Source organism: Lactuca saligna, chromosome 9, assembly GCF_052625555.1.
Source record: "Lactuca saligna cultivar CGN05327 chromosome 9, ASM5262555v1, whole genome shotgun sequence".
NCBI classification, from domain to species: domain Eukaryota; kingdom Viridiplantae; phylum Streptophyta; class Magnoliopsida; order Asterales; family Asteraceae; genus Lactuca; species Lactuca saligna.
Genome location: NC_136425.1, coordinates 61,306,261 through 61,321,122, shown reverse-complemented (window position 1 = coordinate 61,321,122; position 14,862 = coordinate 61,306,261). Strand labels below are relative to the sequence as shown.

Below are 14,862 nucleotides of genomic sequence, written 5' to 3'. Positions count from 1 at the left end.
TGATGAGTCGAGTTTCGTTACCAATCTCTTTTTGGGGGTATGCCTTAGAGACTGCCGCCCATATCCTTAATCTAGTCCCTACAAAGAAGGTTACCAAAACACCTCATGAGATGTGGACTGGGAAGGTTCCCAATTTGGACCACATCAAAATTTGGGGTTGCGAAGCCTTCGTGAGGCGTGAAACTCATGATAAGCTTGAACCCCGAAGTGAAAGGTGTATTTTCATCGGCTACCCACAGAAATCCTTCGGTTACCTTTTCTACAGACCCAGTGAGAATGTGGTCTTTGTAGCACGAAGAGGGATCTTTCGCGAGAAAGAATTTATAAGCCAAGGAGACAGTGGGAGGCAGATTGATCTTGAAGAAATTTAAGAATCAATTGGTGAAGGAACCTCAGACACTAGCAATCAACCTGAGGAAGAAACTCCTGTTGATCCAGCTGACGAGTCTGTACCTCCGAGACGTTCCACACGGGTTAGGAACACACCTTCGTTTTATTATGGTTTTCATATTACTACGGAAGGTGATACGTTTATTAGTGATAGTACACTAGTAAATTTGGATGAACCTAGCAGTGTTAAGGAAGCCATGGCAGGCCCGGAGTCTGCTAAATGGAAGGAGGCTATGGACAGCGAGATACAGTCCATGTATGACAATCAAGTTTGGAACTTGGTTGACAATGTACCGGGCCGTAAAACAGTCGGGTGCAAATGGATCTTCAAAAAGAAGACAAACATGGAAGGAAAAGTGCATACTTATAAGGCTCGACTGGTTGCGAAGGGTTTTACTCAAACTCAAGGTGTTGATTATGATGAAACCTTCTCGCCGGTAGCCAAGATTAAGTCTATTAGGGTTATGTTAGCCATTGCAGCATTTCATGATTATGAAATATGGCAAATGGATGTCAAAACCGCTTTCCTTAATGGTAAGTTGGCTGAGGATGTGTACATGAATCAGCCAGAGGGTTTTGTCAATGCAGAGTACCCTAATAGAGTATGCAAGCTTGGGAAATCCATTTATGGATTAAAACAAGCATCTCGTAGCTGGAATCTTTGTTTTGATGAGAAGGTAAAAGAGTTTGGCTTCTTGAGAAGCGAAGATGAGTCTTGCGTGTATGTCAGAGCTAGTGGGAGTATAGTTAGCTTCTTGGTACTGTATGTGGATGACATACTACTCATAGGAAATGACATCCCAACCTTGCAGGAGGTTAAGTCCTAGCTTGGGAAGTGCTTTGCTATGAAGGACCTAGGGGAGGCTACCTATATCCTAGGGATAAGGATATTAAGAGAAAGGAGTAGAAGACTAATTGGACTTAGTCAGAGTATCTACTTGGATAAGGTGTTGAAAAGGTTCAACATGGAGAATTCCAAGAAAGGAGATTTACCGATCCAAAGCAATACCAAACTGAGTAAGACTCAGAGTCCGAGTACAGAGGTAGAGTTAGCTGAGATGAGCCAATTACCATATGCTTCCGCAGTTGGCTCGATCATGTATGCTATGACTTGTACCCGTCCTGATGTGGCATTTGCTTTGAGCATGGTCAGCAGGTATCAGGGGAACCCTGGCAAGGCTCATTGGACCGCGGTAAAGAACATTCTCAAGTACCTGCGGAGGACTAAGGATTGGGTCCTTACCCTTGGTGGCAGTGATGACTTGAGAATATTAGGGTATAGTGATGCTGGTTTTCAGACTGATAGGGATAATTTCCGCTCTCAGTCGGGCTGGATCTTTACCTTAAATGGAGGGGCAATTTCTTGGAAAAGTTCCAAGCAGGAGACGGTGGCTGATTCGACTTGTGAATCAGAGTATATAGCAGCGAGTGAAGCAGCGAAGGAGGCGATATGGCTAAAGAACTTCATCGGAGACCTTGGAGTTGTACCAGCTATTAAGGAACCTATAGAAATTTTCTGTGACAACAATGCTGCGGTTATCTTAGCCAAGGAACCAAGAGATCATGGCAGATCCCGACACATTGACAGAAAATATCACTTTATAAGGCACAAGATTGAAGAAGGACTCCTTGTGACAAGGAGGATATCGTCAGATGAGAATCCTGCAGATCCCCTTACGAAGGGACTGACGAGGGTTAAGCATCTTCAGCATGCGAGACGCATCGGGCTGAGGGACGATATTAGTTTTACAGATTAGATAGTTTTCCTGAAACTTGTAAAATGTAATCGATGTTTGATGATGAATAAAATTTGTGATTTATTTATGAGTAAAGTGTTACTATCATTGTCAATTATTTACTATTGTTTCAGTTTTGCATGTTTTGACTTCCAGAATAATTAATTTATTCAAACCTCCACAATCGATCATACGTCGGAAGTAGGTATGAATCAAGATTGTCATGAATTGGGTTTGTAGATGCCTTAAAGGTGTTTAGACATGGCAATGGTTGCTGCAACATTCATGAGTACTCATAAGTTATGAGTATTGGTATAAACCCACGCTCACTTGTATCACTTCATGGAATTTATCTCGAGTGATCGTGAGACGATAACATCATATAAATCTTTAAACCTAGAGATATGAGTTGTTACCTATGAGTTGGTTGTGCATTGATTGCACGTAAACGCATCAGTAACTTGATGTTATAAAACGTGCCTTTGTGTACAATTCAATAAGTAGTAGAACAAGCATATCAGTCGAAGTTTATCTGTTCCTTTTAGAAATAGAAGCGATATCCGGGCCCCTCGATGATTTTGTGTTGACCCATGTACCAGGCCTGGTCAGAACTAAACCGATGTGTTCAGTGAAGTTCTTCGTCAAACAAATCGGATAATCGAGAAACAACTGCTAGACAATAAGCAAGACATAGTTCCATGTGTTTGTCCGGCTGATATCATGAGAACAGAGGATTATGTGATCACTTATCTAAAATGGCGCTTCATAGTTCGACAGAGTCTTCATTGTTCGAGGGAGTTTTCGAGAGCTACGATTGTTGGTTGGTTCCTGAAGTTATAGGCAAATATAGTTATTAGACTTATCCAAGTGGGAGTCTGTTGGATAAGGTGTCTAAGTCCATAACTTATTTGGTATATACTTGACCCGACCGGCATGGTCCATTTGGGTTGCATCTCATCCAAACTATTATGGATAATTTTATGAGAGTTATACACATATGTTTATTAATACATTATGAGTTATAATATATTAATATGAAGTTACGTTATTTAATTAGTTTTAGTCTTAAATTAATTATGGATTAATTTAGAGATTAAAAGGAATACTAATTAAATTATGGGCTATTTGTTTTATATAGTGTGGGCTAATACTCATTTGTTAATGGGCTAGGCTTATGTGGAAGTCCATGGATGATCCATGGAGCTTTTAACCCATGGATCCTTGGAAAAGGAAAAGACATGGGTTATTAGGGTTTCACCCTAACCATGCATACTATATAAACATGCTTATGGAGCATGAAATGGAGCCTAAGAGAAAACTAGTGATCTAGTGTGTGTGTGCATGTGTGTGGCCGAAAATACAAGAGTGTGTATACTCTCTCAAAGTTTTCCAAGAGTTTGTGGTGTTTGTGATTCCATTTGAGGCATTCACACTATTGGTGCTTGGCCCTCAAACTCCTAAGAACCCAACTCATCAAAAGGTATGTAATCTCTTCTAACTCTTTTATGTTGAAATGTTCCCCATGCCATGTTAGATAGGTTATAAACCTTGGAAAATATTATTTTGCATGTATTTAGACAAACATAGATCCAAGGTTTATTAGGGTTGCATGCACACTTAGGAAGTGTTAGATTGCTCAAAACCCAACAATAAGATCACTTTTTGGCACCATTTCTCAAAATCAAAGGAACTTTGGGACTCAAAATGAAATGAAGAGAAGTTCTTCGCAAGTGGTTGGTGAAGTTAGCAACACTCAACACTTGGAATCAAAGCTTTTAGATTTGACTAATGTGCTAAGTCAAATGGTGGTGGGAAGTGGTCAACAATTGATGGTATGCGGCATTTGTCCAATGATGGGGCCTTATACGGATAAGTGTCCACTTGGTAATGAACCGGAAGATGTGAATGCAATGGGAGGGTATCAAGGAAAACCAAGACCCATGGTATTTAAAAACAATTTCAACTCAAATTAGAGGAATAACCCAAACAACCCATACCTGCCAAAGCAAAATCCACGAAACATTTTGATGAGACCTCAACATCCAAAATACCCCTCCCAAAAACGTCCATATCCACATACTTCTTTCAACCCTCCAAATTACCAACAACCTCTACAACAAGGCCAATCAAGTGGTAACAATCAAATGAGCCTTCAAGAACTCGTTACTTCTCTTGCTCAAAGCCAAAGCCAATTTCAACAAGAGACCAAGAATACATTCTCAAACATTCAAGCACAATCGGAGACTTGGCCACCGCTCTCAACAAGATGGAAAAAAGGGGTAGACTTCCATCTCAAACCGAAAAGAATCCCAATGTGAGTGCAATCACCTTGAAAAGTGGGAAAACACTTAGAGAAAGTACGCTCAAAAGAGTTTCAAGAGAAGAAGAAGATGAGGTTACTCTTGTTGAACCTTCAAAAGTAGTACCTCTAAAGGAACCGGTTGTGCCAAACGTTGATCAACTCGACTCTTCCAACAAACCCATCAAACCATTGGTCATACCACCACCTTTTCCATCCCGGTTGACTTCTTCAAAGAAACAAGAGGAAGAAAAAGAAATTCTTGAGACTTTTCGCAAAGTTCAAATCAACACTTCACTTTTGGATGCCATAAAGCAAATTCCACGCTATGCCAATTTTCTTAAGGATTTATGCACCAATAAGAGGAAGTTTAAGGCAAATGAAAAGATCCAAGTCAATGCAAATGTATCCGCGATTATCCAAAAGAAATTACCACCTGAGTGCAAAGACCCATACATTTTTGCAATCCCTTGTACCATTGGTGATTTTCACATCGAAAGTGAAATGCTAGATCTTGGAGCATCAATCAATGTCATGCCATACTCAGTTTTTCAATCTCTCAAAGTTGGACCTTTGGAAGAAACTAGATTCATCATTCAATTAGTGGATAAATCAAGTGTATTTCCAACGAGTGTGTTGGAAGATGTACTAGTGCAAGTCAATCAACTAGTGTTTCCCGTGGACTTCTATTTCATTGACCTTGAAGAGAAAACCCCTTCCAAGTCTTCTATGATCCTTCTTGGAAGACCTTTCATGAATACCGCTCATACGATAATCGATGTCCATAATTGGAAAATCACCATGGAATTCGATGGAGAGACCATTCACTTTAACATCTTTGAAGCAATGAGGTATCCTAGCAATATTTCTCCATTGTATCGGGTCGATGTGATTGAACCAATCACCCAAGAACTATTCGAGTTATCACGTGGAAATATTTTGGAAATGATTCTCAACTTGAGTCTTGATTGTGAAAGTTTGAAGAAAACATTGGATATGTACATATTGGACTCCGAAGTTGAAGAGATTGTGAAGACTTTAGAAGTTACAAATTCCACAAAGACGGATGTTTCTCAAGTTTCCTTATCTCACTCTCCAAACAAGATACCCCCTTTAGTTATCCAACCACCCACACTTGAATTAAAGGTCTTGCCTAGCCATTTGAAGTACGTTTATCTAAGCCAAGATGAAACTCTTCCGGTAATTATATCATCTCAATTGAAAGACTTTGAAGAAGATCAATTGGTTGAAGTCTTGAAAAAATATAAAGAGGCAGTGGGATGGACAATAGCGAACATCAAAGGGATAATTCCTAATGTATGCACTCACAAGATCCTCATGGAAGATGATTGTAAACCTAGAAGAGAAGCTCAAAGAAGATTAAATCCTCCCATGATTGAAGTTGTTAAGAAAGAAATAATCAAACTACTTGATGCGGACATGATTTACCCGATTTCTGAATCCAAATGGGTTAGTCCGGTCCAAGTGGTTCCCAAGAAAACGGGAATCACAGTTGTTGAGAGTAACAAAGGAGTAATGGTACCCACTCGAGTTCAAACTGGATGGAGGGTATGCATTGATTATCGAAAGTTAAATTCAAGCACATGAAAAGATCATTTCCCTCTTCCTTTGATTGACCAAATGCGTGAGCGATTGGCGGGTAAGTCGCATTATTGTTGCCTCGATGGATACTCGGGTTTTCATCAAATACCCGTTGCCCCCAAAGATCAAAACAAGATGACCTTCACATGCCACTTTGGCACGTTTTCCTACAAACAGATGCCATTTGGATTGTGCAATGCCCCCGCCACATTCCAAAGATGCATGGTGAGCATTTTTTATGAGTATGTAGAGAATATAATTAAGGTATTCATGGACGACTTCATAGTGTATGGAAATTCATATGACGAATACTTGGATAATCTTAAAAAGATTTTGAAAAGGTGCATTGAGAAAAAGTTGGTGTTAAACTTTGAGAAGTGTCACTTTATGGTCAATCAAGGCATCATCTTGGGTCATATTGTCTCCAAAAAAGGAATTGAAGTTGATAAAGCTAAAATTGATGTCATACAAACCCTTCCTTACCCAACATGTTTGTAACACAGTAAATTTTCAAAATAATTTTCGCATTTTATAAAGAACATAATTCATTTATTATTCATAAAAAAACATCATTGTTTGAACTCATTTCAAAACATATACAAATCCCAAGATCTGATAGCATAAAAATCTCGTGTGTGTACTGATCAAGTCGGCGCCTTCTCGCGAACATCACTGATACCTGAAACACATAACACGAAAACTATAAACATAAATGCTTAGTGAGTTCCCCAAGATACTACTTACGCACATACTCCTTTCCAGGCCCTGACCTTCCGGTTCATGTGTCTCAGGGGACTTCCGTCCCGACTCGGTAAACCTTCCGGTCCTACCTGCGTGAACCTTACTATCCATATAACAACGCCTTCCGGCCCATATCATATATGCCTTCCGGCCCATAACATAATGCCTTCCGACCCATAACATAATGACTTCCGGCCCATATCAAGCATAGCATACATAGCACATACAACGATTAACTTATCATACACAAAGCATATAACTCATAACATATATGACCTTCCGGTCACACAATAAAAGCCCTTCCGGGTACAGTATAGTGAGAAAACTCACCTGGCACTAAGAATCAACCTCCAATCATGTTGCTTGCCAAACACCGACCTCTATCTCTGTGTCAAATCCGACAATTAACCCAATCAGGAACTAAGTCCAATTTCTCAATCACCAGGTCTAAAGATAGACCATCTACCAGTCCATTACGGTCCTAACCCATTGGGCCCACCAAGGCCCAATAATAATTGAGTTTTCCCCAAGGCCCAACCTCATCCTACAAGACCAGCCCAACATGAGGCCCAAGACATCAATTTAATTCTCAGATCACAGGCTCCACTAAGCAGGCCCAAGGATTCCGGCCCATCACTTAAAGCCCAAAAGATCACCTAGTCCAAAAGCCCACAGAGGGGTTACGCGGGGTGTACCTCTCTTGGTACGCTCAGCGTACTCAAACATGCATAAATCTGATCGGGGACCTCAGCCTAGTACGTGGGGCGTACTAGGATTACGTTGGGCGTACTCTCAGTTTTGCTTAAATACATTTCTGGGTCTTAACTCGTTAAGACCTTGACTTATCTCTTGGATATGGACTTCCTAACATCTCTTACTCCATAAAGTCATCGACTTTAAGCCTTTGCATGGATGGTGAGGTCACAACACATAAAAACTCTTACTTTTATAACCCAAAATGCTCATAACTCATGCATGGGTGGATTCACACGATCAAGATCCCATTTTTATGGTTCTTCACCATTAGATACACTTAAAAGGACGGCTATTAAGCTTTGGAGTGCATCAACTCATAAAGTCTCAAGCTTGGGACCAAAAACCCTAAAATGGGCCCTAAAATGCACAAAACAGAAAGAAAGGGAAAGTTTGGAGCTTTATACCTTCAAATGTTGCTCAAGCCCCAAGGAAGCTCAGATCCACAACTTGCTCTTCGACTTCACACCCTTTCATGCTTCTTCTTGACTCTCCAAAGTCCACAAGAACACAACAAGCTCATTCATGGCCACCACAAACTTCAAGGACGGATATTAGGGTTTGAGAGTGTCTAACCACTGAGGAAGGTGGCCAAACATGAGACCATCTCTTTCTTTATATAGAGACACTTCATTTAATTAGGGTTTTCCTCTGTGCCTAGTACGCCCAGGATACTAGGTGGCTCAGCTTAAGAAAAGCGCGTGTATGTACGCTAAGCGTACGCATTATGTATGCCCAGCGTACTTGGTTGCCAACTTCCTGAATTTAAGGGCTTAACTTGTCAACCCTCCAAACTTTCATAGCTTCAAAGATAAAACTTTGTTTCCACCATCCTCCTACATATAGAAAAGTAATGAGATCCTTTACCTTTCAAGCAACTCACCTCAAACTAAAACCTTCTCGCGCCCGACTCGTGACCCACTAACACGAATCACGAACAATCTGAAACAGGATGTTACAATGTTTTAGAGAAGTGCGATCTTTCTTGGGCCATGCAGGATTCTATAGAAGATTTATCAAAGATTTCTCGAAGATCACGCGACCAATGTGTCTCCTTCTTCAAAAAGATGTTGACTTCGACTTCAATGTTGCATGCTAAGAAGCCTTTGACAAACTCAAAGACTTGCTCGCATCCGCTCCAATAATCCAACCTCCAAATTAGGAACTTCCTTTTGAAATTATGTGTGATGCAAGCAACTTTGCTATTGGAGCGGTTTTAGGTCAAAAGGAGGGCAAAGCATCACATGTTATCTACTACGCCTCCAAAACCTTAGATAATGCTCAAGTCAATTATTCCACCACCGAAAAAGAACTTCTAGCAATTGTATTCTCATTGGAGAAATTCCGGTAATACCTTCTCGGGATAAAAGTGATTGTGTGCTCCGACCATGCCGCCTTGAAATATCTCATGACCAAGAAAGATGCCAAGCCACGGTTGATTCGGTGGATTCTTTTCTTACAAGAATTCGATCTTTAGATAAAAGACAAAAGTGGTGCCAAAAACCTAGTTGCGGATCACTTAAGTCTGTTGAATAATGGTGATTCTTCTTCTCCCATCCTTGATGAATTCCCGGATGAACACCTCTTCTACATTTCAAACACTATTCCATGGTATGTGAATATTGTGAATTACTTGGTTACGAAAGAAATTCCCCATGCATTTAGCAAGCACCAAAAGGTCAAGTTAAAAAGTGATTCCAAATACTACGTATGGGACGACCCTTGTCTTTGGAAACATTGTTCGGATCAACTAATACGGAGGCGTGTTCACCAAAATGAGGTCGAGTCTATCATGAAGTTTTGCCATGAGTATGCATGCGGAGGACATTTTGGTCAAAACAAAACCATGCGAAAGGTGCTAGAATGTGGACTCTATTGGCCAACAATGTCAAGAGATACTTATCTATTTTGCAAGAGTTGTGATAGATGTCAAAGAATAGGCACCATATCCATGAAAAACGAAATGATTCAAAGTCCCATCCTCACTTGTGAGATCTTTGATGTATGGGGAATCGACTTCATGCGCCCATTCTCCGTTTCTTTCGGTTATACTTATATCCTCTTGGCGGTTGATTACGTCTCAAAGTGGGTAGAAGCAAAGGCTACAAGGCATGACGATTCTAAAAATGTAATTGACTTCTTGAAGTCAAACATTTTCGCATGATATGGTGTACCGAGAGCTTTGGTGAGTGATAGGGGCACTCATTTTTCCAATAAAATGATGGAAGCCATGACAAAGAGATATGGTGTCACACACCGGATATCGACCGCTTATCATCCACAAACAAACGGCCAAGCCGAAGTGTCAAATCGAGAAGTCAAACAAATTCTTGAGAAGACGGTCAACACTACACGAAAAGATTGGAGCTTGAAGTTAGAAGATGCATTGTGGGCGTATCAGACCGCCTACAAAACTCCAATTGGTATGTCTCCATTCCGCCTCGTCTATGGAAAGGTTTGTCATTTACCGGTGGAATTGGAACACAAGGCATATTGGACGGTTAAAAAGTGCAATTTCAATCTTGAAGAAAGTGGAAAGCATCGAAAACTGCAACTTCAAGAAATCAAGGAGTTGAGGAACGAGTCTTATGAAAATGCAAGCATCTACAAAGATAAGACAAAAGCATTTCATGAAAAACACATCACTCGTAAGCATTTTATTCTGGGCCAAAAAGTTCTTCTTTATCATTCGCATTTAAAGCTATTCTCGGGAAAATTGCGGTCTCGATGGCATGGACCTTTCATTGTTATAAAAGTGTTTGATCCTGGTGTGGTTGAAATCAAGAGTTTGGAAACAAACCAAATCTTCAAAGTGAATGGGCACCATTTGAAACTATTTTATGAAGGCTTTGACATGGGAGAATTTAACAACGTAACATTGGAAACACCGATTTACAAAGGTTGACGGAAGCAGGGCTATGTCTTGGAAAAGTCGTTAAATAAATCCATTGTAAATAAATAATCTTCGCTTGAAGTTTTGGGTGTTTCTAAGCTTGAAGTTGGTCTAAAAATAATCATATTGAAGTCTAGCAATGATCTTGGTAAAGTTTGAAAAAAATGCCTAAAATCTACAACTTGCGTGGGTACCCGCGCAGCCGTTGCGCAGCCGAGCCCCAGTCGCGCAAATCCGTGCTCCAAAACTCCCCCAACATGAGTTGCAATCTGATTGTTGCGTGCGGCCGGTTCCTCACCCGCGCAAATGTTTGCGCGGCTGACTGCCACCCTTGCAACCTACTTGCGCGACTGCCTTCCACCCTCGCAGATTTTCGCGCATCCATGACCAAATCCTTCCTCTTCTTTGCGAGACCAACGATGCTAATTCTTTATTTGTGCGACCCAACCATCACCTGCGCAAGGTTTGCGAGGGTACCCGCGCAAATATGCCACTTCATAAGAAAATTTCGAGCCATTTCATATGCTCCTTTACGCGACCAAGCTTTCATCCATGTGTATTTAGGCGGCTAAGAACTCCATCCAAGCATCATTATGCGACCCATGTGTTGCTTCCATACCGTCCTCGCGGGCCTCCCCCACCTTGATCTTGGTATGATCCTTCCTTACTCTTATCCTAAGCATTGAGGACAATGCTTCATTTTAAGCTTGGGGTGAGGTATTTTTTATTTTTTATTTGTTTATTGTTGGAACCTTTATGCCATGAAAACCTCTCAAGACCCTAAATCCGAAGTATTCTCTATTTGGGACATCCAAATCCCAAGAACCATGTCATTTGGACCAAGAACAAGCAAAATAACCCTTAAAGAAGATCTAATCAACTACAAGGCAAGGTTCAAGCTTTATCCCAGAAAATGACATGGATGAGGCAAGGATTTTGGATCTATATGCACCTTCGTGTGTCTCTAAGCTCCTCCTTCTTCCAATAGCTTCAAGTTCACACCAAAATACTAAAAAAAGCTCACAAACACTCAAATGGCTTTCGGGTTTCGAGATTTAGGATTTGGGACTTAAAGGCTGGAAATGAGGCCAACATGAAAGGGTTAAGATGTTTAAATAGGGTGCAAACCTCATAAATTAGGATTTCATATATACCAACCTATTCGTCAAGTTGAGGTCTCCTAACTCGTTGAGTAGGTTTCTCAACCATCGGTCCTAATAATCTTTACTCGACTAGTTTGGGGCTTCCAACTCGTCAAGTTGCTCTGTAAACATGAATAAATTATAAGTTTAAATTTGTACCAGGAACTAGGCGTTACACGTACTACTAGAAGCAGAGGGTTCATACTTGATTCAAAAAGGGTTGCAATGAAGCCAAGGAGCTTGTGGAGTTGTGATTTCCCGATGTGTATATTTGATGCGTATTCCGATGGTTTATAAGGTCTATTTTCAGTATGGTGGTATTGCGAGATAGGCCAATGGGTAGTTCCGGTGATGGAGAGGGTTCAGGCTCAAGATCTGGAGCCAGGCAACTTGATGACCAGACAAGGGAGTTCATCTCGTCTTAGATTACGTGCAATATCCTTGATCAAACTCTTATAAGTGTGGGCGGGGCCCGTATCTCTTTGGGCGGAGCCCGTTATGTAGCATCCCAAAATTCAAGGCCAAAAATTTCATTTTTAATTAAGTTATTGCATGAAAGTGATTATTATAGAAACTTTCATAATAATATCGCATATCAAAAACTAAAGTGTCATTAATTAAACAAAGTATCATAAAACCATATCAGAGTGTAATCCCATGGATCCCGTGTGCGGAAAACATAGTGTGATGCGCTGCGACCAAGCCGACTCCTTTCCTTTGAAACAATGTACCTGAAACACGCAACACATAACACGGTAAGCATGCATGCTTAGTGAGTTTCCCAAAATACCACATAAACATATTAGCCACTCGAGGCTATAACTTTGTAAGACCTTCTGGTCAATGTGTCTCAGCGGGACCCTCCGATCCCACAACTCTGGTAGACCTTCCGGCCCTATCATGGCTCGCCTTCCGGCCATAACTCTGATTGCCTTCTGGCCATATCTCTGTCGACCTTCCGGTCCCAAATCATACAACATATACATATCACATAATTCACATAGCTCATACAAATATATATATATATATATATATATATATATATATATATATATATGTATATGTGTGTATATATATATATATATGTATATGTGTATATATATATGTATATGTGTGTATATATATATATGTATATGTATATATGTGTATATATATATATATATATATATATATATATATATATATATATATATATATATATATATATAAGACCTTCCGGTTACATATCACATAAAGTATCATAATTCATTCATACACATAAGACCCTCTGGTCACACCTAGTTACCATGTCTGGTAAAGTATAGTGAGAACACTCACCTGACACTGCTGAAGCCCCGCAGACTTAATCCCATACTGCTGAAGTCCTGCAGACTCAACTCTAGCTGCTGGATGACAGATTCCTGATCTGTCAATATCAAAACATCACCCAATTAATAATTGGATCCCACTACATAACCATAAGTACATTCTTTGGGTAATTACTACTTTACCCCTAGCTTGGCTTATCCAATCCCAAGGAAAAATTCTTAGGCCCAAAGTCAATTAGGAATCAAAGCCCAACACATGGAAATTTAGGCCCACTCCTCATATGGGCCTTACCTCAAAGCCCATTAATTATTGTAGTCCAGTTACTTCACTTTGGATGGCCCAATAATAATCCAATCATCAAGGCCAAATAGAAAGGCCCAACAATAAACCCAAGAGAAATTAGGGTTTCACATAAAATGACGATTAGGGTTAAGTTTCCTACTTAACCCATTAAGAACTTAATCCTCTAAGGACTTAACTCATTAAGTCCCATATCGCTTAACTAAACCTTGCCCATGATTATTATTCATGTTTCAAGTTATTAATAATTCCTGAGTGTGTGTGTGTGCGTGTCCCAATTATTCTCAAATTAGGGTTTTATTGGAATTAGGGTTTTCCAAACCATAATTAGGGTTTCTAACCCAAATACTAGCCCATTTATTAGCTTGATGGACTTTTAGATCAATTAGGGATTTATTGGGCCTATTAAGCTCATTAGGGTTTTCATTAAGCCCATTAGGCTTCATTGGGCACATTAGAGTTTCTAGCACCCCAAACTAGTCAACACAACTAGGCAAAGCACACCGCCACCCGACACGGCGACAGGAGGCGGAAGCCACCACCTTAAGGTGGTGGTTTTCTTTTTCCTTTCATTATCTCATTTTACAATTTACAAAGAAAATACTAAAAATAAACACACACACACACTACACTAAATAATACACACCTGCAACAACCCTTGTGGTGGTCGACGGTGACATGGGGTGGCAGCCACCACCTCACGATGGTGGCAATGGCAGTTCTTGGCTTTCCGACCACACAACCCATCTCCACATCTTTGAAATAACACATAACCACGACATACATGTGCATCAGAAATAGAAACACACCCATACACCCGTGCTCAGAAAACTGGACACAACCACCCACCTGGTGGTGTGCAGTGACGGCAGCGGCGACTTCAGGCGGAGTTGCAGCAATAAAATGGAGAAGAGGAAGGTTTCAGGACGTCACAGCCATGTTCCAGCTTCTCCCGACATCCTCAGCGTTCCCTCTGTCGCTTCACGCTCTTCGTCAGCAACTGATGCAATAGTGGCAGTGCTCTGACGGCTTTAACACAACAATGGGAGGACCTAGCCGTACACGGCCTACACGTTAGCATTCGGGGTTCTTGACTCCCGCAGTGACATGAGTTACAACGGCGAAATCAGGGTCGTTCGCGGTCTTTTCTTCTTCGATCACGCCCCCCGCTTTGGTCTCGGTGGGGTTCCCGGTGTACACATCGCCTCCGGAAGTAGCGCAATAGTGGTGGAATTCATCAACGTGGCAGCAGACGGGATGGTGGTTGAGGAGGCTCTAATGGTGGTGGCCGCTATCGGAAATGGAGAAGGAGGTATAAGGAGGGTGACGGCTAGAGGGTTTGTTAGGGTTAGGGTTATGGGTGAATTATATACCCGACACCCTTAAAACATATTTCCATAACAACATAAATGGTCCCTTACCATAAAATTCTTTTCCAATTAAATCCCATATTTTACCCTTTTTACCCTAACCTAAAAAATACCTTACCAGCTAACTCTATATGTTACCTTTTAAACCTTGGCTTTCAAAACTCTTTACGATGGAGTCTAAAATCACCATTTAGCCCTTGCTTCTCATAATCTATCTATCTTAAGTCCTGATAATTTACCTCATGGTACTTACCTTCATAAATACTTACAAGACTAATCCGGAACTGTCACTTTTAATCCCTAACTTCTAAAATTGTAACCATTAGTC

The 14,862-nt window shown here is 40.7% G+C and overlaps 1 protein-coding gene across 1 annotated transcript; it reads left to right on the top strand.

Annotated features, from left to right (window-relative positions):
- The first annotated feature begins 4,392 nt into the window (after window positions 1–4,392).
- LOC145016398 (uncharacterized) lies at window positions 4,393–6,033 on the top strand. The gene has a single exon (XM_078974726.1). The coding sequence runs from the start codon at window positions 4,393–4,395 to the stop codon at window positions 6,031–6,033; it is 1,641 nt and encodes a 546-aa protein (XP_078830852.1).
- The last annotated feature ends 8,829 nt before the right edge of the window (window positions 6,034–14,862 follow it).